Consider the following 22,971-nt stretch of genomic DNA (forward strand, 5'->3'; position numbering starts at 1 on the left):
TGGGCAAAAAAAATATATAAAAGAATACACGGTTCACACTCATCCGTACACTACTTCACACTGTTCACTACAGTTAGTCTGATTATCCATAATAACGTCACCCCAAGCGAAGTCTGCCACTGCAGTCAGACAATCCAGCAAAGTGCTTTTTTTTTTTCTTTCCTCTTTTCCTTTTTTTTTAATTCGGTTGAGTGTCTCGGGTTGTGTGGTAACATGTACGCTCCCCCACTTGCATGAACAACCCCTCAGAGCTTGGCAACTCTACAGAGCCATGCAGGGGCGACGGAGTACAGCGGGAGCCTGAGCAAGAAGCACACATTGTGCACCGCGGGACCCCACTAGCACCGGCCTTAAGGCATAACTCTCAAGGACAAGGAAAACTGGGGCAAAGAACTTCCAAGCCTCCCCCTGGTAGGGCAGGCAGAGGAAAAACATGCCTCTGTCTGTTTGAATGTGGCAGGTGAAATCACACCTGAAAGGACGTGTTTTTTTTTTTTTTTTGATCAGTGTACAATTACTGTGAATACATACAGTGCAGTATCATAAACTGTTCTGAATATCACAAATCATGTAGATTATTTTCAATACCTTTTTCCATAATTTGCGTGATTTTTTTTTTTTCAAGCTGTTTCATCCTTTGTCCAGTCTTTTCCTCCAGGTGAGCTGCAGTCAGCACACATGCATTTAGTGTAGAAGACTAATAGCAAAAACACGTTTGTGCATGAAGATGCATTGAACTGTGTTTGTGTTGCACTTGCTCTCCCTTCAGACATTAAACTCCTTGTCGAATATAGTTACCGACTTCTACGCGAACGACGCCAAGTAGTAGTAATAAAATTAAAATGGGAACAGCAACTTACTGTTGCTCAAACCCATTAAAGGTTATATATCGTCAATGCCTTTTTGATTGCACTTTTGTCCATCAAATGGATACTTGTTCTAAGAGCGGTTGACGCAGCAGCGCTCTCTTTCATTGTCCTTCTAGTCAGGCGCTCAGGTTTACTGTGGGTCAGCCCCTTCTCTCTTGACATCAGAGGGAGGGAGCCACACTGATTTAAGATGGAGTACCCCCAACCAAACCTTGCCACATCGACCCATGCCACCATCCTGGGCCTCTAATGGAAGTCCTGGGTATCTAGACACCTCCTCTGCTATGACATCGGCGTCAAGTCGCGCTCCACTCATCATTGGAAGCAGCAGGCCTCACAGTCCTCTTTTTCTCTCCCAGGGACTCGCTTTTTGGGAACATTGCAGGCAGATGTGTCCAAATGAGCACGTTCTAATTTGTAGGCCCAGGTTAATGCTTCGCCAGAGGCCCTTGAAAATCAATAGCTTTATTTCCCTAAAATGCTGGCGTGGTGAGACCCAGCTCACAGGGTACTTTTAATACCACCATAGTTCCAGTGACGACTGGGCTATATTGATTGTGCCCATGTGCAACTACGTGCGCCTTCTGGGGATGGATCTATTTGTGTCACCCTGAGCAGGGATGGGGGCTTCACTGGAGGAGTGGAGAGCTCAGCCAATGGAGGATGCCAAAAACATCAAAACAGTCATGTTTACAGATTACCCAAAGGGAAAGCAAATTACAACAATTATGCAGGCTGTGGGAATACTTATATCAGCATACCTGCTATTTCACCAAAGACTATATCTATGAATTGAACGGATTAAAAAAATGCACATTCAATCTGATTTGAGGGCTAAACCCTCATCAAACGATGGGATTTAAACAAAGCACATGACTTCAGATGCAGAAAAAACACAGCGGGCTTGCCCTGTGTGTATATATGTTAGCTCCCAAAGATATTTTCACATGGTTTGGAACTAATAGCTTACACAAATATCTAAGGCGAGCATGTTCCTGGCAGGCAAAACGATTAACACACATTACTTTACATCGTCTCCACGATATCTTTTTTAAACAATGGCAATTAGTCAAGCCTTGTAAACCAGCCAAAACTGCTGTACGGAACAAAAAACCAATTTACTCAGGCAGCCTTTATATCAACACATAGGCAACCTACAGATGAGTCTTATCCAAATCATTGGCCTTTGTTTGCAGCTGTCGTGACATATTCATGACTGGGGCCATAATAGTCAGATTCCTGTTATATCCCCCTGGGAGAACAGAGAAAATGGTGTCACATCCAATTACTGCAGTACATTGTAGAGGTAAATCAAAACTCGTGCCATGATCTCTGGAATCTGAGGCACACACAGACATCACTGCAGGAGCAAAGTGAGACAACCGTTATATCAACATTGATAGAATATTGGAAAACATATTCTCCTGATAACTTGGAGGTCATGTATGGATTACACCGGGAAATGGGATTAGCTGGGGGCTCTTGGCTGCAGTCTTCTTGCAACATAAATTGACATATGCAACATCCACAAATAAGTAAAGCAGACAGCTCTTGGTCTAGATCTGAAAATCATAGATTTGTTTGCCAGCCTGCAAAAACTGAAAATGCAGATGAGGACGATATGTTCCCTCGCTGGAGAACCGAACAGGATGCCAGGTCCTTCTGCATCTTTCGAGCACCAAAATCTCACTTTATTTGAAGAACTGAATAAATGCCTATTGTCTTTTTCCTCCACAATAATGTTTTGGGGGCTGGACTGTTTGGTAGTTGGAGGGTATCTAAGGAGTGCATAGCCCCGTTTCACCCTGGAGCAGTGCAAAGCTCCTGCCCAATAAAACAGGCAACATCCCCAGGGCCCCTCCTTCAACCCTCCAGTCAGCGCTTGTTTTTGCACCATTTATTTAGTGTGACACATCTCCAATTAAACTGTGGAGGCTGCTGCATTCCCCCCATAACTACCTCTTATACCTCCCCATAGACTTTCTGTCACACTGAGAGTGTGGGTATGAGAGTGAAAGGGGGAGTTAGAGGAAGAGAGAGGAAAAGAGGGAGAGAGAGAGATTACATCTTGCCTGCCAGCTATGATCACAATGTCATTTTCCCCTCAGTGGTTAGAAGCCTCCTCTGAAAGGTGCCCTGAATTATAATTATCAAAATATTGAACAAGATAATCACCTTCTCCAATGATGCTGCCACTTCACTATTTGCCGCGGCATCAAAGAGCATGCATCTAGTACTGCTCTGGTGGACAAAAATCTTTGTAGATTGTCAATAGACAATCCAACAAAGAAAAAAAAACCCAATCCTGACAGTCCAGATTCTGCACTTTACATTATAGGTCCATCGATTTAGACATATAAGGGTTCAAAGATGATCTTTCATAGGTAGTCTTCCACCCACTTCCTCATCCTCCCCCAAAGGCCCCAGACAGTCACAGGAGGAGTGACTTTGTCCGACCGCAATGCCGTCTGCGAGGGCGCAGCTGAGGGCAGCAGCTGCCAGGGAGGACTGGTGGGGGAGCGCCCAAAACGCCTGCTCTGCCAAACGAAGGGGCCAGGGGGAGCCCCAGTGGCAGCTGGGAAGGGTGGGGCGGCCAGCTGTGGAGCAGCAGGATGGTGGGGTGACTAGGAGATGCCACTAAACCTGAGCAGCAAAACATGGACACACGACTGCACACACAAGCACCTACAAAGATTATACACAGGAATAAAGTTCACCAAACACTTTCCGTCTGAAAGCTCTGCTGCACAGCCTCTTTTACACATATCAACTCATCACCTACACCGGGGTATCACAGGCTGTGGACCTCTCAATACCAACACCACTCGCCCATCACGTGCTTCACCCTCACATCTGGTGCACCATCTGTAACACTCCCCCAATTGTGACAGGTAGTCCCTCTCGCTCTCTGGAGGGAGCAAAGGGGAGAAAGGGACATGGAAGGCAATTTTGGGTGTAAATGTGCTCTGGATCTATCTAGATGCATCTGGATACGGCAGAAATGGTCTGGAGCGGGGTGGGGTCATTATCAGTTGGAATCTGCTTACCAGACAGAAGATGAGGACAGAACAATTATATCATGATGTCGGACTATGACAGCGCCAATAGTGCGGCTCATGTTTTTTTTTCTTGCCATGAGTGATCTCACGCTTGTGTCAACTTGATCCCTTCAACAAGGTCAAAAGTTGTAAATAACAATAGCCAAATATATATTAAAGATTCTTCCAATTTATTATAATGTACAGTTATACATTACCATGACATAAATGTGACCACCAAGTGGACGGGGTGCAGAAGGCAAATATTAAAACAGCCATATAAACAATTTCAGAGGACAAAGTATTCCTCTATATTTTGCTGCTGTACAGAAAAGCTCAATAAAGAATGCACCACAATAGACACCAAGCCAGTGATAAAAAAAAACTGCACAACCAGTCTTTACTGTGAAATTTAGGAATCAGTTTCAGAACATTATTTTCAGATCTTATGTTACATATTTGACAGTAACAATCTTTATTATTCACACACACAACACTATATAAATGACATCAACTCAAGATGTTTATTCAAAGGGAAAAGGGACTCCAGCAATGTCAGCGCTAACAAAACAAATAAGTAGGAATGCTTTATCATAACAAGTTAGATCTTTACCTGTCATTGACTTGCAGTCGACAGACACGGTAGAGAATTGACATATTCTTGTAATTTGTAATAGAATCTACTGAATTGTGTGTGCTTTGGCCACATTTGTCATACGACCGTTATTCTGTCATGTAGTTAAAAAAATATCTCCATCATCTAAATTTGATACTTTTTTTCCATAATTATCTCAAAGACAACTAAACACGGTAGGCAGCAGCTATTATGTTTGAACAAAAAAACAGATATGCTTTTTGTATGTCCTTCATTGCTTTCCTGTCTGTTTCTAAATTAGATTTACAGTTTTACAAAAATAATTGTGTGCCATTTAAGTTGCAGATCCAATTGAAAAGTACTACAACACAATTCACAAACAAAAGTCTGCTGGATGGGATCATCAATACAGATATATATATATATAAAAAACAAAAAACATTGACACATACACTTCATGAAATAAACAACACAGCTTTAGTACTAGTTTCCAATGTCTCATACAAAGTTATCTTGCTCTAAAAAGAATAAAATATATTTTTACATCATCACATACACCAAGACATGTACCATGGCCTAGCAGGAAGATCCTCTGGTGCATTATCTCTTCTCTTAACCCCCACACATTTCCCTACTGCTGGCATTATTGCTTCTTATGAACAGGGAGCTGAAAGTAAGAGAAACGATGCACCGCAGTAGAATAAAACTCTAGACATTTGAATCGTCTTCTCTGATATCCAAAATTTTGTAAGCCTGTTTCACAATCTGCAATGCTAAAGGATAAGGCAGTTCCATTTTTAAGGCATTGCTGCTTTGAGAAGTAGTGACCAGAGGGCGGGATGTGGTCTTAAAACATCATGACTGAACTGACATAATTAGTTAATGGATGTGATGAACAGAATACGTCTTATAGTCAAGGTTAGGAGCCCATAGGAGGGGACAATGAATTCTGTTTTGTTGTGTTTTCGTGTCTAAGAATCTCTGTAAGTTGCAATTGCTAAGACTACTTAGCAGTTGACCAGAGGTCAAATCTCAGACAAATAACAGAGCGGAGCTGTGGAGGTTGCCGTTACCATTTCTCACTGCTGGTAATTTCCATACTGGCCCTGTGGGGTGAAAAGTGACAGACATGTTACTTGACGATTCAAAAAAACACTGGAGAAAAACATTTACGTTCACAAATCTTAAGGTACAAAAGCATCTGTGGATTCATCCTGATCATTTTGCTGACCTTGAAAAATGGCTGCATTTACTTGAAATGACCGGCAGATGGCAGCAAGGTCCCACAACTTTTCAGCTCAATTTCAATTAATGTCAGCAGCGTCAATGCAGAAGGTAGTTCAAGGATATAGTACTAGATGCATTCCTAAACAGGGGTCGAAGTATTTCTTTGGTATTTTATAACACACATTGTTTCCATAATTGAAAAAGATCATTTACAAAATCTAATTCAAATTTAATTCATGATGAGGCTTATCAAAAGCACAATACCCACTTAATTGGAGAAATAAAGTGCAGACTGAAGCATGTATGCTTTTGGTTATTTTGCTGTGGACAAAGCATGCTGTGTTCTGGACCTCACAACTTACATTTCGACCCCTGGCTTCCAATAAAATAAAGGTGTTAAAAAAAATTATGAATTAACATTATTAAGAAAGAACAGAAGAAAAAAATGGAGGAAAGAAAAGAACTAAAGAGACAGAAGAAACATAACAAATGCAAATTAAGGCTATGTGGTCAAATGTCTAGATTGGACGTTGAGGTCTTCACAGCAACCATTACCTTTGCTTCTTATAGAGCTAGTCAGGGGTTCAAATCCCCGGGTCTTTATTTCCTCATGTGCCCCTGAATATTCAAAGATAAAGATATCAAAGTGTAGCTCTGGTCCTCACATAAGACCAAAGGAAATACAGGGCAACAAATAGATCTTCCTTTCAACACTGTCAGTCTGTAACATATTTAAGGAAGAATCCTCTTAAAGCCCTCATATTTCCCAGGACTGGCATGCGATATTAGCCAGGATATATAACGAAGATTAAAATTAACAAATGACAGACAATAGAACCATACAATGTTTTGGGAAGAAAAACTTTAGTCCCAAATATGATGATAGCATGCATAACATATTACCTTTTAGGAGTACTTTATTTCTTCACTCATTTTCACTTACAATAACAAAAAATATACACCTGAGTCTGTCAATACACAGCATAAGCGACAAATTATAGCAGATGTCTAGGCAGGTTTGGCTGACTGTCTTATGTGCAAAGTATACTCACCTGGTCGTAGCCATAAGGGCGTTGTTGCTGGCCCTGTGGTGGTCCAGGCTGAGGGGGGCGATAGCCACCATACTGCTGTCCCTGCCCCTGGGGATAATTGGGATATTGCCCAGGACCACTCTGGGAGGGGCCTGTGACAAACATTGACACCTTAGTTGAAATATTTGCATGAATGACACACCTGATTGACTAAAATAGTGCAGTTGCCTTTCATTTGCCATTATAACAAAATTTAATGACACTGTGCTTTTTGTTTAAATGTGGCAGCGGCTTGACTAATTGCCCTCATGTGAATCAATAGACCCGGTCCAGTTTCAGTAGGGATAATATTCCTTGTAGTCACATGGCTATTCAACCACAACGAGTAAATAACTGTATTGTGATCATTTTTTTAAGGTAGGAAAACATGATATATAAGATGCGCCAGTGAAATAGAATAGACAAACTTTATTGTCATGGTAAAGAGCAATGCAATGAATTTGAAGTGACAAATTTGCTATAAAATAAAATACAAAGTACGGATCTAATCATACTCAATACAATCCATATCGTTAGATACAATAGTGTGAAAGATCATTAAGAAACACTATGGTTTCAGTTGATGGATGGATGCACTTTGGCAGCGGTGATGGCAGTGGCTGAAGTATATCTGAAAGACAGCCATGCTGGAAGTTGTGAGAAATTAATTTGAATATGTGCTCAAAGATAGTAAAATATGCAACTGTCAAAACCAACCATATTGCAAATTTACTGGATCTTTCACTTTATACTCTGAGAGCAAACTAGGACATTTGTTTACCATCACTAACGACAGATAAGAAAAGAAGACAGTACACTATTTGATTAGATTGCCCCCATAACCACTGCTTCAATAATGAATGCTAATGAGTAGGCCAGGAAAAAGCGAATGTTGATTTCTAGATGCAAGGAGATATCAAGGAGATTCGGTTGGTCTTCATTAAAGGAACAGGCTTCATTAAAAACTGGGGAAAAAAAAAAATTGCTGCCTCCATATATTGCAGCCATGTATGCAGGCGCAGTGACAGACTGAGCAAAGCTTGACTGGGGCTGAAGTCAAATGAGGCCCACGCAGCATCATTAGCCGCTCGTAATGCCTTACGCTGCTGAGCATAACCTTGTGGGCGCCTGCAAGAGAAAGCATGTGTGTGCGCCAGATGGATCTCACCTCACAGCCTCTGCCTCTCTGCTAGCTCATTACTAACATGAGCTTTGACACAAACAGAGGCTGAGTGATGGAAGAGATAGACGAAAGAGCTGCAGGAGCTTGCATACCAACTTTTCATGACACTCAACGGTTTTTAAAAATCCTGTGTAATTTTGGTTACATCTTAATAGGTGTGAGTTCATATTTTAATAAAGAGAAACATGGGCAAGGACAAAGCATAGAATCAGCTTAATTTGTCTTCCAATCTTCTCTTTTTTTTATCTGAGTAAGTAGCTTTTTCATTAACCTGATAGTTAGGACTATTCACTAAGTTGTTGACATTCTGACAATGTTATTGTCTAGCTCTACTAGAGTTGAAAAATGTGGCCTAAAGATAAAATAATTTCTTACAGAGCTTGACAGTAGGTTTTTTTTTAAACCTTGACGCAAACAAAGCATTGAACACCGTTTAACACACAATTCAAAGCTTCTATTTGCAACTTTCAGTGCAAGACAATCAGGCAAAATGTAGTAAGCCAGTTCAACAGTGTGCAAGATTTTACTTTGTACCTTAGATTAATTAGTCTACATTCCACATACCTGTCTCAAGTGGTGCATTGACTTCGTCTGTTCTGAGTAATTTTTATCTTTAAACCAACCAAACTTACACAATTCTTTCAAAACTTTGCAGGTCTTTTTGTTTTTAATGGGGATGAATTACAAAAGCCAGCACATCGCCTGAGCCTGAGTTAACAAACAAAGAGAGTACTGAATCATCTTAATTTTTCTAAAATTAAGAATAATGTGAATCACCATGAATCTTTGTTAATAAAGGTTGTTTCCCTCCAGTTGCCTTAGAACAAGAGAAAATGTACTTTTAACAATATGTCGAAGTTGAAGCTATAGAGCTCAATAACTTTTAGCTCCAGAGGGAAAATTTCCTTTCTTTACCTCCACAGACTTTTTTGGAAAAAACACAAGTTTTTAGGCCTTGCATCCAGGCAACTTAAAAGAAAATGAATCATTGAAGAACTCCTCAATTCTTCAAACACTAATCAAGGGCCTGGTCGTGTTGGCAAGAGACTGAGTGTATTTGCCCAAGTGCCCCCATTCCCAGTGTTGCATTTCAATTCTTCCAGTGAGTTCCCAACTCATTCCCAAACAACACAAAATACATGATTCTACTACCATATTCTGGGTCTCCCCTCACATGGACTTGTCAGGAGTATCTTTGACGGGGGATATCCAGGAGGGCATCAGGGAAACACCTGAACTATGTCTTTTAAATGCACAGGAGCAGCTCCAAGCTTCCAAATGCTTCTTTGCTCCTCGACCTCTCTCTGAGACTAAGCTTAGCCCCCTGTGGAGGAAACTCAATTCAGCTGCTTACATCCGAGACCTTGTGTTTTTTCAGTCATGCCCAAAAGCCTGTGACCATAGGTGAAAAAATAAAAAGGCTGTGAATTGAGTTTTCTTTTTAAGCTCAGTTTGTCCTTTGCCATATTGGACCGTGGCAGTGCCGGCATCACAGTTATTGGAACACTGACCTTCATGTATACTTTGCACTCCAAAAAGAAGTGAAATTACGGGTGGTCCTCACTTAATGACGCACTGGGTTAACAATGACTCAGAGTTACGACAGGCTTTGCGATAATATCAAAATAGACTTGGAATGCACTGGCAGCGGAGTTGTGAGTTAGTATGTATTGTAAGCGCTTACCCGCGCTTATAATTGGCCTACATTCATGCAAATATAAACATTAAAGGAAAAAAAAAAAAAAAAAAGAGGTAAAATAGCACGGTACAAATGGCCAATATGTATGCACATACCATACGGTAGAAACGTTGTTTCGCTTGACGACGAACTCACTTAACGACAGACCCCTTGGAATGTAACCCTGTTGTTAAGTGAGGACCACCTGTACAGCATATCTTCTTCTGGACTTCTTTTCCTTTCACGCGTTGCCACAGCAAATCAACCTTTTCCATTTAACCCTAATCTGTTTATCCTCCTTTCTCACACGAACTAACTTCACATCCTCTCTCACTTTGTCCATAATCTTCTTCTCTTTGGTCTTCCTCGAGACCTCCTGCCTGGCAGCTACAATACCAGCATCTCTCTACCAATAAATTCACTAACCCTCCTCTACATGACCAAACTATTTCAGTTCGGTCATGTCAGTCTCTGACCTTCTCTCGAAAACATCTAACATGTGCTGTCCCTGATAGACTCATTCCTTAGCCTATCCATCCTTGTCACTTCCAAAGAGAACCTTAGCATCTCAGCAACCTCCGGGAGTGCTTCCTGTCTTTTCTTCAATGCCGCTGTCTCCAAACTGTACGGCATCACTGGTCTCACCACAGTCTTATACACCTTTCCTTTCATTCTGGCTGATAATATTTCTAATCGCATAGTAGCCCTGGCACTTTTCTTCACCCATTCCAACCTGCTTGAACCCGTTTCTTTACCTCTCTTTCACACTTACCGTTGCTCTGGACTGCTGACCCTAAGTACTTGAAATCTTCCACCTTCTTGATTTCCACTCCCTGTAGCCTCACCATTCCATCTGGGTTCCTCTCATTCACACATATATACTCTGTCTTGCTGCAACTAACCTTCATTTCTCTCCTTTCCAGAGCATACCTCCACCTCTCAAGATTTTCCTCAACTTGTGCCCTGCTCTCACTACTGCAAACAAGAAGGGGTTCAGAGCTGATCCCTGATGAAGTCCAACCTCCACCTTGAACTTCTGTGTTACCACAACAGCACACACACCACTGTCTCACAGCTAGCATACAGCTCGCATCCTGCATCAGTCTAACATACTTCTCTGCCACTCCAGACTTCCTCATACAGAGGCACCCTAAGCACCCTGTCATATGCTTTTTCTAGGTCTACAAAAGTACAACACAGCTCCCTCTGGCCTTCTCTGTACTTCTCTATTAGCACTCTCAAAGCGAATACTGCATCTGTAGTACTCTTTCTGCACATGAAGCCATACTGCTGCTCACAAATGCTGACTTCTGCTCTCAGTCTAGTTTCCACTATTCTTTTCCATAACTTCATTGTATGGCTCATCAACTTTATCCCTCTGTACTTACCACAATTCTGCAAATCCCCCTTATTCTTAAAAATGGGCACCATCAACTTCTATATTCCTCAGGCATCTTCTCACTCTCTAAGATCCTGTTGAATAATCTCACCAGAAACTTTGCGGCTGCCTCTCCTAGACGCTTCCATACCTCCACAGGTATATCATCAGGACCAACCACCTTTCCACTCTATCCTCTTCAATGCCTTCCTCACTTCACTGTCACTAATCTCTGCTACTTTGTGGTCTACAATAGTCACCTTTTCTACCCTTACCTCTCTTTCATTTTCCTCATTCATCAGCTCTTCAAAGTATTCTTTCCATCTTCTCATCACTGTTCTAGCACAGCATATATAGGAGCAAAATACAGCTGGAGAACTAAACAACAGGAAGTTAAAAAAAAAGTTTCTTTAGCAGTGGCTGGTTTTGTTAAAATAAGGAATACCATGTATAAAATCAAATGTCAAATGTTTTGACTTTAAAAAGGACCAGATAAAGTTGTTTTACAGTAACTATTTTAATATACACTAGAAAGCAGTGTATTGATGAATCCCTGCCGTAGAATGAAAACCCTAAGAGGACTTAGAGGCATAAATATGCTTTACTGTTTGTCTCATTTGAGAAGGTGTTGTTAAAAAAGCACAAAGATTTATTATTTCTTTGAGAAAAACGCAATTTATAATCACACTTTAACCTGGGGTGCCACCATTGTTTTACTGGCGCAATGCATGCAAGGTTGATGACGTATAGAGGTTGCTCGTGTTCTTTGGCTTCTCTCTAGTGTTTACTTACACTCGCTACGGTATATACTGTAATAATACCACATTGTGCTGATTTTGGGTACAGTCAAAAGGGAAACAAACACACTGATGCTAGTCTACACAGCTTTCCAAGGGACAGGATGAGAAGGAAGAAGTAGGAAATTGCTTGTGGACGCACAAACCTTCCTAGGAATCTGCGGCTGTGTTATTGGTGCTTCTGTCCAGACACATTTAACATTTAGCTGAGCTTAGCTGCTGAAAAAAAACTCACAGTTGCTGCTAGTTTTAAAAGGAAGACTAAAGCTTAACGCTGTGCTGACAGGTTTTCTTTCGCAAGCTTACAAAATAATCCTTGGGAAACAAGTGATGCTCGCTCAAAGAAATATCACAGGCTGGAGACACTGGATGTTCTCCTGCAAGATGTCAACAACCCTCGACTGCACAAGTAGCATCTGATAACGGCCATGATCACAGAGGAAACTACCAATGAGTCACCCAGTTGGCCAACTCCTCGGTCAGGTCACTCTTTCATTCCAACTGAAAAGGTTGCACAATTGACATATTTTTTGTACGGTAAAATGAATATTAAATTAATATTAATTTAATATGACAATAATGTCTTGGATACGAGGGATCCCTTTAAAATAAAAAAATGTTTGGTTCCAGACTTGCTAGATATTGTTGAAGTCTATTGCTGAACATGGAATCTTGACCATTGCCTTTTTTCTGAAAAAGTGTGAGAAGTTGGGTACACTGAGTATACTAGACTACACTTCTTCTTCTTCTTCTTTCGACTTTTCCCATCAGGGGTGGCCACAGCGAGTCAACTTTCTCCATCTAACCCTATTCTCTGTATCCTCCTCTCTATATGTATATATGTATACAGAATAACAGCTTTGGAATCTGAATGCATAAGATGTGAGGAGAATGTGGCCAGCCATTACATAGGTAAACTGCTGTGTCTTACTGACTGAAATTAGGATCTCTTCCTTTTCAAAAACTTCTTGGCAGTTTTTGAACCTGTTGAACTTCACGTGGACTATCCAGATAATTACTTTTAAGTATCTGTCTCACTCTAGTGTAATCATGTCTTTCATAGGTCCACTTTGTTCAGAACGCTTTTCTTCCCAAAAGCAGTTTCAATACCAAAAAAATGCAGGCTTCAGACAGTTCCTATCCAAGGCTAGTTTCCAAGGGGAAATTTCCACAACCGCCATTAGGATACCAATGAATAGGCAGTTAACATGGTTCAACACTGCACACAGTGCCACATTGGTTAAGTGTAATGTTCTTCACAGTGAATGTACTAGATAATGTTGCAACTATGTTAAGAAGCTTACTTAGTATCAACTGATGGTTCTTAATTATGATATAACCATCAATTAATACCCAACAGTAAACAAGGACTGGCACATGGTTTCAAGTGGTACACCGCCAAGTAATAGACCAATAATTTGTTCGCCACCACAACTAATTATATTTCTCCTCAACCAAGAAACAATCGTGTGAATATTTGTTAACGTTTCTTAAATCCCTGCAAAGTATGATGTCTCAATGTGTTTATTTCATGGTTAGGTGTTCAATGAGCAATAACCACAACCTCTAATGAAAAGTTATCAAGACAGTTTTAAGAAGAAAATTAAAACAGTTGACAGCATCACACACAGGACTACATCTGTCTGCATGACAGGGAATCTTACCGTAACCCTGCTGCTGTGGCGGGTAGCCCTGCTGACCTGGGTACTGCTGCTGGGGAGGGTAGCCCTGCTGCTGAGGAGGGCCTTGCTGATATGCTTCTTGCTGTTGGCCATACTGGGCATTACCTTCAGGGGGCAACAGCATACAATGTGAACAACTGATAGACCAATGCATCAGAGCTGACCTGAACAGTGATTTGGCACTCCTTACAACTGCATTATCACACCATCACTGTGTGTACATTTTAGGACACAGCATTATTTGGCATGAAAAAAGCTTGAAGATGAGAGCAAGAACATAGTAAATTAAGATCAACAAAAGACAAAAACAAAAAGTGTAGCATATTCAGGCAGACAAGGAACTTTTGGGAAACACAGCATGAAGTATTTCCTCGTAAATTTCAGTAAAACCTAAATTCACAAAGTCTTAATGGAGTAAAACATTTAGTTTTACATTATTTGTTCAAATAACACTTAGCATTTAAAAATGTTTCGAAATCTCAGTACCAAGCTCAAAGATGCATTTAACAGCACAGAAATTGAAGGCTATATATGGTTAGTGGAAAATTATCCCAACAGCACCAATGAGGTTGTCCCAAAGTTGTCCCAAAGCCAGCCACCTCATTTATGAAGCTGCACTTCGTAATTTATAGCCTTCAATTTTTGCACACCAAAAGGGAAATCTGTGTGTATGGAAAGACAAGGGAAAACAGTACAGTCAGTAGAGGGAAAAAAAAAACAAAAAAGCAAATGTTAATTGGACAAAGGAAGCAAAGGATTTTTTCCTGATGACTCCGCTACTATAACGCCACTACCTCTAACCAGACCAATTTAGGGGTGAATGATTTATCATGTCGTTCTAATCATACCGTATCATTTTCAGAATCGCAAACCACTCCTGTGCAAATTGCAAACAGTATTTTCTCAGCACAGTACCATATCAAGAGAGGCGACCCTCGAGTACACTGATAGCTAAAAATTCCAAACTGTATACCAACTCAATAGAGCAAGTTTTCTTATAACCTGAAGGATGCAGTTCACAATGTAGTGTCTTTATAAGACTAGGCACAACCAAGATTTAAGATAAACACTGTCCTCCTGTTTTCCAACTGGTGGCGCAACAAGTATTACTATGGGATGACATTGCAAAATAGGGGTAAACACTACCCCGATTAACAACTTCAAAATCGAAAAATATTTATTTTCCAAAAGATCCCCAACGTTGCTTCAATATTCAAGAATATACTGGAAAACTTCTTCTGTCATGGTCTCTTTGCGTCATATGGATCGCAACACAACTCCTGGGTTTGTGTTTTGTTGATCTCCTACCTTCTGAGGCTCCCTGTCCTGCGTGACTGTACTGGTCCCCATAGTAGTCTTCCTGCCCTGGGTACTGCTGAGGGGGTCCTACATACACATACACACAACATACACACAAGTAGTTTCAAGGTGTTGTTGGACTGGATGTGTGAGGGGAGGAATAAAGAGGATGGATTCCTTGCCACTACTTCGAGAGACAGCTGTCTTCTGGGTCCTTGACTAACTTTTATGTTGTTAGAGGCTCTTTGTTACATCTTGAATTATCAAGACGCTTGTGAGCAACAGATGTGGAAAAAGAGGAAATTGAAAAGAATGGAAGAAAGAAATGCAAGGGAGAGGGTTAGGGAGAAGAAAAACTGACACTCACGACTTGCACACTTAACAGACACACTCTGGGGTGGTATACCTTGCTGTGGTGGTCTGTAAGGGGGCATTGGCCTCTGCCCCATGACATGATTCCCTTGATTGACCTGGCCCATCATACCCATTGGGTTCTGTTGCCCTTGATAATGTTGCCCGCCACCACCTGGAGGCATGTTATACTGCTGGGAGGGAGGCTGCTGATGCATCATCGGGCCTGAGGTACACCAAAGAGTTTTGTGTCAAACTATATTGCACGGAGAGCCAAACTGTAGTAGCTTACCTTCAATCGATTTCTTAAAAGCAGACATCAATAAGAAAGACGATGAGATACCACAGCATGAGACAACAAAACAGATATGCTTGTGTGTCACAGTGTTACCTTGATTGGGCTGCATGTTCATGTTTGGTCGTGGCCCATAGTTTCCCATGGGCTGGCCTTGCGTCATGTTCATCTGGCTCTGTGCTGGCATTCCCTGGGAGGAGGGAACAGTGTGGTTGTATACACCCATTGTGCCATGGCTACTGGGGGGCATGTTCAATGAACCGCTGGGCATGTTTGGTGGCTGGCTAGGGCCTGGACCAGGACCTTGCATGGGCATATGGTTAGGCCCTAGAAACACAAAAAGTCAAAGTCAAAGTCAGCTTTATTGCCAATTTCTCCACATGTATTGGACATACAGAGGAATCGAGAAGACGTTTCTCATAATCCCACAATGATATGAAATTAAAAGAATAATAATAGAGTGAAAATTCACAGTAAAATGAACTGTTACATTATACAGTAAATCTTAAGCCAGAGGTATGAAGTATAAAGTGCATGCACATGCAAACTGATATTTGACGGCATGAGGGAGTGGGAGAAGAGGTTTTTTTTTGTGCGATTTAGAGTAAAGGTTAGTAAGTAGAACCATAATGCTATATGGTACAATAGCAGCACGATGGTTTTCTCTGTGACAGTGCAAAGTAGCAGTAGTGCAAAAAAAAGGGGAAATTTTCAGTATATTGTCAGAGTCCAGTAGAGTGGGGACAATCAGCATCCGATGAGTGAGAGGGGTAGTTGGGGGGGGGGGGGGGGTGAAGAGAGAGAGTACAACATGTTGGGGTTGATAACTTAGATTGAAAAAAAAAAAAAGAGAAGATTGAAAGACAAATTAAACAGATACGATGCTTTGTCCTTGCCTCTGTTGAGCTCATACCCATGAAGCTGTAATAATAATTAAAAAAAAAAACATGCGCCTCTATTAACGCATTTATTGTAATTACAGTCCTCGCATAACAAGCACTGGCAGAAAGATCCAATATAACCTGTTTCAGAGATTTAGCATTATACTTAGGACTACTAATGTTGTCAGTTGTGGAAGTAATGAATTGAGGTTAGCCATACTAGGAATCCAGTCCTGAAATAAATTCCCTAAAATTCCTTAACATATATCTTTTAGTCTTTGATTTCTATTTACAACATCTTTTTGGCCCAAGTCATTGGACACACAAGCAGCGTGGCTCATGTCTTGGCTTCACTAAGCTTTTTCTGCTGTTCCCTGCACCTCCCACAATCAGATTGCTGAGCCCAATGGAGGAACAAGTCCCAGTTGAAAGCACAGGCTCAGCAGGGCAAACAGTAAAGCAATCACAGTAAGGAGAACCAATGTTCTGTTCTCATAACCGACAGGGAACGAACAGAAGAAATCCTGTTCAGCATGGGAGGAAGCCTGGGAAAGAGGAAAGATGCAATGAAGGGACCAATACTTGAGTAGAAAGAAAAAGTGAATGAGAAAAGGGTGGGGAGAATTTAAAAGAAAAATACTAATGAGAGGACAAAAGGTGGGGTAAAGACCTGGTGATAGGATGATAGAGAGGGAATTTGGAATTTGAGTTTTGACATCATAGTGAAAAGTAGAAAAGGAAGGAAAAGAAAGAAGGTTATTAAATGATTAGACATACTGTGGGAAAAGGTATTGAGAAGAAAAGGGATAAAACTAATATAATCTCAAACTGATTTGGAAAAAAAAAGATTTGAGCAGTTATTTTATCCTGAATTTAAAAATCACAAATCAAATGAATTTCTGTGGCTCGTAATGACATTTGATTTCAAAGAGGACGAGAGCCTAACAGATCCACTTGTGGCTCAATATATAATAGTATAATGCTTTATATCAAGAAATGTAATAGCAATTGATCCACAAATATTGCACATTATTTATTTGCCTTAATTTAAAATAAAATTGCCTGTTATACTAGATTTGACTGATGATTTGTCAGCTGAAAATGTGTTCCGTAAACTCTCCTTGATCACAGGGAATGACTTTAAAGATTATCAAACCCTTTCATTCCACAATAACATGCAAGAGCTATGAAATCTAAAAATGATGACATTGTATTTTGCCTTGTTTGGCCAGTATAAGTAAAAACTATTCTGGGAAAAAAAGAGTGCACTGCTGAGCTTGTGAACTCAAAAAGGCCTAAACATCCTCAGAAGACAACAGTGGTGGATGATCACAGAATCCTTTCCATGGGGAAGAAAAAAACCCTTGATAACATCCATTCAAGTGAAGAACACTCTCCTGGAAGTAGGTGTATCAGTCGCCAAGTCGACCATAAATAGAATACTTCATGAGAGTAAATACAAAGGATTCACCACAAGGTGCAAACCATTAACCAGCCTCAGAAATAGAAAGGCCAGAATTGACAAAAACACCTGAAGGAACCAGCCCAGTTCTGGAACAGCATTCTTTGGACAGATGAGACAAAGGTCAACCTGTATCAGAATGATGACAAGAAGAAAGTCTGGAGACAAATTGGAACAGCTCATGATCCAAAGCACACCACATCTTCTGTAACACATGGTAGAGGCAGTGTGATGGCAAGGGCATGAATGGCTTCCAATTAGTACTGGGTAACTTGTGTACATTGATGATGTGACAAAAGACAGAAGCAACCAGATGAATTCTGAAGTGTATCGGGATATACTTTCTGCTCAGATTCAGACAAATGCAGCAAAGTTGATTGGACGGTGCTTCAGGTGAACAATGATCCAGAAAATACTGCAAAATCAACCCAGGGGTTCTTTAAAGAAAAGAAGTGGAATATTCTGAATGGCCGAGTCAATTACCAGATCTCAACCCAATTGAGGATGCATTTCACTTGCTCAAGACAAAACTTAAGGCGGAAAGACCCACAAAGAAGCAACAACTGAAGACAGATGCATTAAAGGCCTGGCAAAGCATCACAAAGGAGGAACCCCTGTGTTTGGTGATGCCCATGGGTTCCAGACTTCAGGCGGTCACTGCCTGCAAAGGATTCTGTACAAAATATTGAGAAGTAGTAACATTTTACTTCAGGTTACGTTTATTTGTCCAGTTACTTTTGAGCCCCTGAAATGAGGAGCGTTTGTCTAAAAATAGCTAAAATTCCTCCATGTTTAATCATAGATTTTTGTTCAATCCCTTGAATTAAACCTTAAAGTCTGCATTTGAATTCCGTTGTAGTTGTTTCATTTCAAATCCAATGTGGTGGCATGCAGAGCCCAAATCATGACGACCGTGTCACTGTCCAAATATTTCTGGGCCTAACTGTATGTAATTCTGTGGTTGTTCATCTGCCCCCAGCCTCAGTCTTTCACCACACTAAAACTACAGTGGTAGCATTTTCTTGTTGGAATATAATGCCTTGACTTTTACTCCTTTAGAATTCACAGTCATTCAGCAATATAGCTCTGTTTCAGAACAAACAGGCATTTATGTTTGGTGTTTCAACTATATCATAAATATATGTATTATTAGTATTGATAATAATAAGGTGACATCACACTACATTATTGTAATCATGGAGTAATAATGAAAAGGGTGGAAGCACAAGACCACCAGAGCTGCAGAGAAGGTGACATCATCCCTCAGAAGAGCGACCTCCCTCACAGTTCTGTGGTGTTGCTAGGCAACCCAAGTGAGACAAGGACTGAGGGAGAAGAAGGGTACAGAACAGCAGAGAGCAAGACTTACCAGGCATCTGTCCATTCATCTGGTTCTGCATGTGTGGAGCTGGAGGGCCACCGCTGACCATTCCCTCAGATGGCATGTTGTGACCATGAGGAGGCTGAGGGGGGGGTCCACTTTGGTTCATCCCACCAGGGCCCATGGGCATGTTTTGAGTGGGTGGCTGCAGGTACAAAAACACACACAAAAACATTACCTCTACAATCGACACATCTAAGCCCAGCGCATCCATTGAAGAAAAAAAAAAAAAAAGTCCATCCACAAAATAATCAAATAAAATATGATAATGTGATACCTTTGAGATAAGATGAATTATATCAATTGTATTGCACTTGTCTCTAATGTATTAGTTAATATATTTAATACTGTTATGTACACCAATTACATAGATACAGAAATACATCACCAAAAAAATTTAATAAAATCAATAACACGTCACAGAAATTACAGGACATACGGCTGTTTAAATATAAAATACGAGACAAAACATTTTAGCTTCCACTATTTTTTCACGTAGTAAAATGGGAACATGATGATGAAAATATTTTCTATCTATTGAAGAACATATCATACAGATGACTCGATGCCCTTTGTAAGATACATTGTAATCTCCGTTGCTTATTCTTAAGTTTTATATTTATTCAGCATTTTAAAATTTCTGTGGAATGTCAAGAGCTTGGCAGTCAAGTGAAGTTCTCCTGCTCCATGGTAGAATTGAGCACATATTCTGCTCAGTATGGTCAGAAAACTATAAAAAACTGTTCGTTCTAAAAATACTGTGAACACTGAGAGTTTTGTAGACCACGCTCCAACCTGTTCTTCAAGGAGAAAAGTAGGAGAGATGTGCATCATGGTGATCAAAGGTAGATTCAATAGGAGCCAAGTGAAAACTATGATTTTTTGGGGGGCAAGTAATGGCCTAGTTTGTAAAAGAGTGGGGTATTTCTGTTTCCTTTATGCACAAATAATATAACATTACCCATTCTCCACACAAAGAATTTCTTGAATAATTGAGCAAACAACTTTAGCTAGGAAAGCTTATTTAACTTCATTAGAGTAGCTTTCTGCAGCTCCGGTGATGACAGCAGTGGTTGGTTTGAGTCTGTGTAGTGTAAAATGTAACAATATATTGTTAGTGTTGGGAGGACTATGGCTGTGTCCTTGCTGTCCTTAATTGTCATATTAAATAGTGGATTTCATTTTAAGAAAAAGTCTGGGGCTCAAAATATGACAAGAATATATTCCAACAGTTTTATTCAGTACTGTATATCAAGAAATCTAATAATTGATCCACAATTATTACACATTATTTGTTTACCTTGATTCTAATTAAAATTGCCTGTTAAACTAGATTCAACTGAAAAGCTTTGTCGGCTGAAAACATGTTCTGTAAACTCTCCCTGATCACAGAGAATGGTTTGAAGATTATCGAACCTTTTCATGCCATGTCACATGCAGGAACTATGAAATCTAAAAATTGTGACATCAAATTTGGTCTTGTTTGGGTGGCAAAAGTAAAAACTATTCATTTTCTGAATTTACTGTCTTCTGGCTTCAAAGCGATGCAGCCAATACAGCTTGAGAAGAAGATTGAGTTGTTGCTTTTTTGCTTTTTCTCTAGTGTGCTCCTATCATCTTGTGAACAACATTCTCCGATATCCATGTGAATGCTAGGATTTGGGGAAAGAGCAAATGTTTAAAATCAATTTTTATGTATGCCTTATTCCCCACTCCACTGTGATCCTGTACTGCCTCAGGTACAAATAATGCCTGACTTAGAGACACCCGCACACTTATTTCCTTGTCAAACAATGAAATGCACTGTATAAAAACAAGTTAGATTGTATAAAAAAGGAAACTTTTAGGTTATTCGGATGAGTGAGCTGCGACCGGCAGTCAACAAGGACCAAAGATTCTTAACTGGAAACACCGAAGTTAACATCAAGCTGGTGTCCCTGACACTCTGACGTGTGTTTATCTGTGTTTTTTTGGTAGCAATACTGATGATACAGACAATTAATTTGTCTTTTTCCCACTACTAAGTGTCCCTACTTTGGGACTTACAGACAATTGCAGACAACTGAAAATACATATGTAATTCTGTGGTTGTTAATCTGACCCCAGCTTCAGTCTATTACCACACTAAAATGCCTTAATCCTTAGTCCCTAACTGTCACAGTAAATAGTGGATTTTTTTTTTTTTTTTTTAAGAAAGAGGCATTCCTTTTAAGCATATATCAACAGACACAAATGTGTCTATTATCAAGACAATATATTCCAACCTCAAATATCTACAACAACAGTATTTTTTGTGTCAAAATGATGCTGAGTTCAAAAACAGTCACATCTCCACATTGTCCAGGTACAGGGCTTAGGACAGATAGTGGTGTATCATTCTTTGGTTAAGTTGAGTTAAGGGATGCCTATTGCTATCCATTTATTTGACAAAAAAACAAATATGAAAAAATACTTATACTTACAGCAGGGAGGAGAGACTGCATGTTCTGATTGGAGTCTGCTATAGTGGCCAGGTAAACCAAATTTCTGTGCAGCATCTGCTGATACCTGTCAAAATACAAGGTAAGCACTAAGAGTTTTACATCATTACAAACTTGAGATTGTTATTTCTCGACAGAACCAACAATCGAATTTCAGTTACTTACTGTGAACATTCTGCTGATTTCCCTTTGCTCTGAAAGTCCATTATGCACTGAATGAGCTGGTTGTTTTCGTCAAGTAACTGCAAAAGTAAATGCAAAACAGTTAACAAACAAAGTAAGATTTTATACAAATATTTAGAAATGGGGACATTTGGATAACAGTTGAAGTGAATAGTAGCAGGGCGATCAGTGAGACGTGTGCGCTTGTAGCTAACAAAAGACGCGTCTTGCTAGCCTACTGTCTTCAGCTAACACAAAAGTACAGGCCTCCGTTCAATTAAAATACAATCAAAATTTAATTTGGCAATGGTCCGCAATCATCACATGGTAGAATGACTCGGGAGAGATTCATATTCACCGCGCTTTGACCCTGCATCATTGTTTCCGATCTATTCACAGTTGTACTTGGATGAGCACTTCCACACAGATTAGCTCATCGGCTAGCACCGTCTGACACCACCGTCTCCATTCTGCGTCGCACTAAAAAGATGAATTACCTTTTGTATGCCAGCAGGTGTTATATCGCCCTTTCCACGCTGTCTGTGAGGTGCAAACGCCACCGACATGGTGATTTCTAACGAAATATTGAGAACTAACGCATAAACGTTATAAGTAGCTAACACACTTCATAAATCAGTAGAACTCCGATCAAACAGTTCAGAATGGGATGCGGTTTCAAAATGGAACTGTCCAACTGGGGGGAGCATGAAAAAAAACGAAAGCCAATTAATGATAAATACGTATTTTTACCTAGACATAAACGCATTTTACGTATAGACTTGATTTGATTCTACAATGCCTGAAAAAAATGCCCCCATGGGCAGGAAAACGGTATTTTGTTTTTATAAAACCCAAGTCTCACCCATGTTTTGTAATGAAAGCGCCCAGCTCTAGTCCAAGAGGCCACGGGATATGGGTTGCTCAATATACGCGGGGGGGGCATCCATAGTTAAATTTTATCTTTGTAGATCATTGTTGTCATTATTTACCAGTGCTTTCGTTCTGTGAATATGTCGATGTTACCATCCATATTGCAAGCTGCTTAGTAAAATACGGAGTATAAAAGTATCTGCATAGAATTCAAACCGTGCGGATTATGCTTCATAAGACAAGCCTTGTATAATATGCCTCAATAAATTGTAA

General features: G+C 40.2%; 1 protein-coding gene across 5 annotated transcripts; it reads right to left on the bottom strand.

The window, feature by feature from the left end:
* Positions 1-4,081: 4,081 nt before the first annotated feature.
* Positions 4,082-22,509, bottom strand: ss18 (SS18 subunit of BAF chromatin remodeling complex). Of its 5 annotated transcripts, XM_086172056.1 has the most exons (11): positions 22,326-22,509; positions 21,832-21,908; positions 21,649-21,733; positions 19,175-19,331; positions 15,559-15,789; positions 15,223-15,393; positions 14,826-14,903; positions 13,500-13,622; positions 6,782-6,912; positions 6,285-6,347; positions 4,082-5,608 (listed from the first exon to the last, which is right to left on the bottom strand). In XM_086172056.1, the coding sequence occupies exons 1-10, from the start codon at positions 22,392-22,394 to the stop codon at positions 6,330-6,332; spliced, it is 1,140 nt and encodes a 379-aa protein (XP_086028182.1). In that variant the 5' UTR covers positions 22,395-22,509; the 3' UTR covers positions 4,082-5,608; positions 6,285-6,329. The 5 variants fall into 5 exon arrangements, with proteins under 5 accessions (XP_086028182.1, XP_086028185.1, XP_086028181.1 ...); XM_086172059.1 differs by lacking the exon at positions 14,826-14,903; XM_086172055.1 differs by lacking the exon at positions 6,285-6,347.
* Between the last annotated feature and the right edge of the window lie 462 nt (positions 22,510-22,971).

Source organism: Fistularia commersonii, chromosome 25, assembly GCF_037954325.1.
Source record: "Fistularia commersonii isolate RoL2024-O1a breed Wild chromosome 25, RoL_Fcom_v1.0, whole genome shotgun sequence".
NCBI lineage: Eukaryota > Metazoa > Chordata > Actinopteri > Syngnathiformes > Fistulariidae > Fistularia > Fistularia commersonii.

Coding starts and splice junctions, on each gene's coding strand:
- ss18 (XM_086172055.1), bottom strand. CDS start 22,394: ATGTCGGTGGCGTTTGCACCTCACAGACAGCGTGGAAAGGGCGATATA. Junction 15,394..15,558: donor GAACATGCAGCCCAATCAAG/GTAACACTGTGA, acceptor GGTGTACCTCAG/GCCCGATGATGCATCAGCAG. Junction 14,904..15,222: donor TTACAGACCACCACAGCAAG/GTATACCACCCC, acceptor ATGTGTATGTAG/GACCCCCTCAGCAGTACCCA.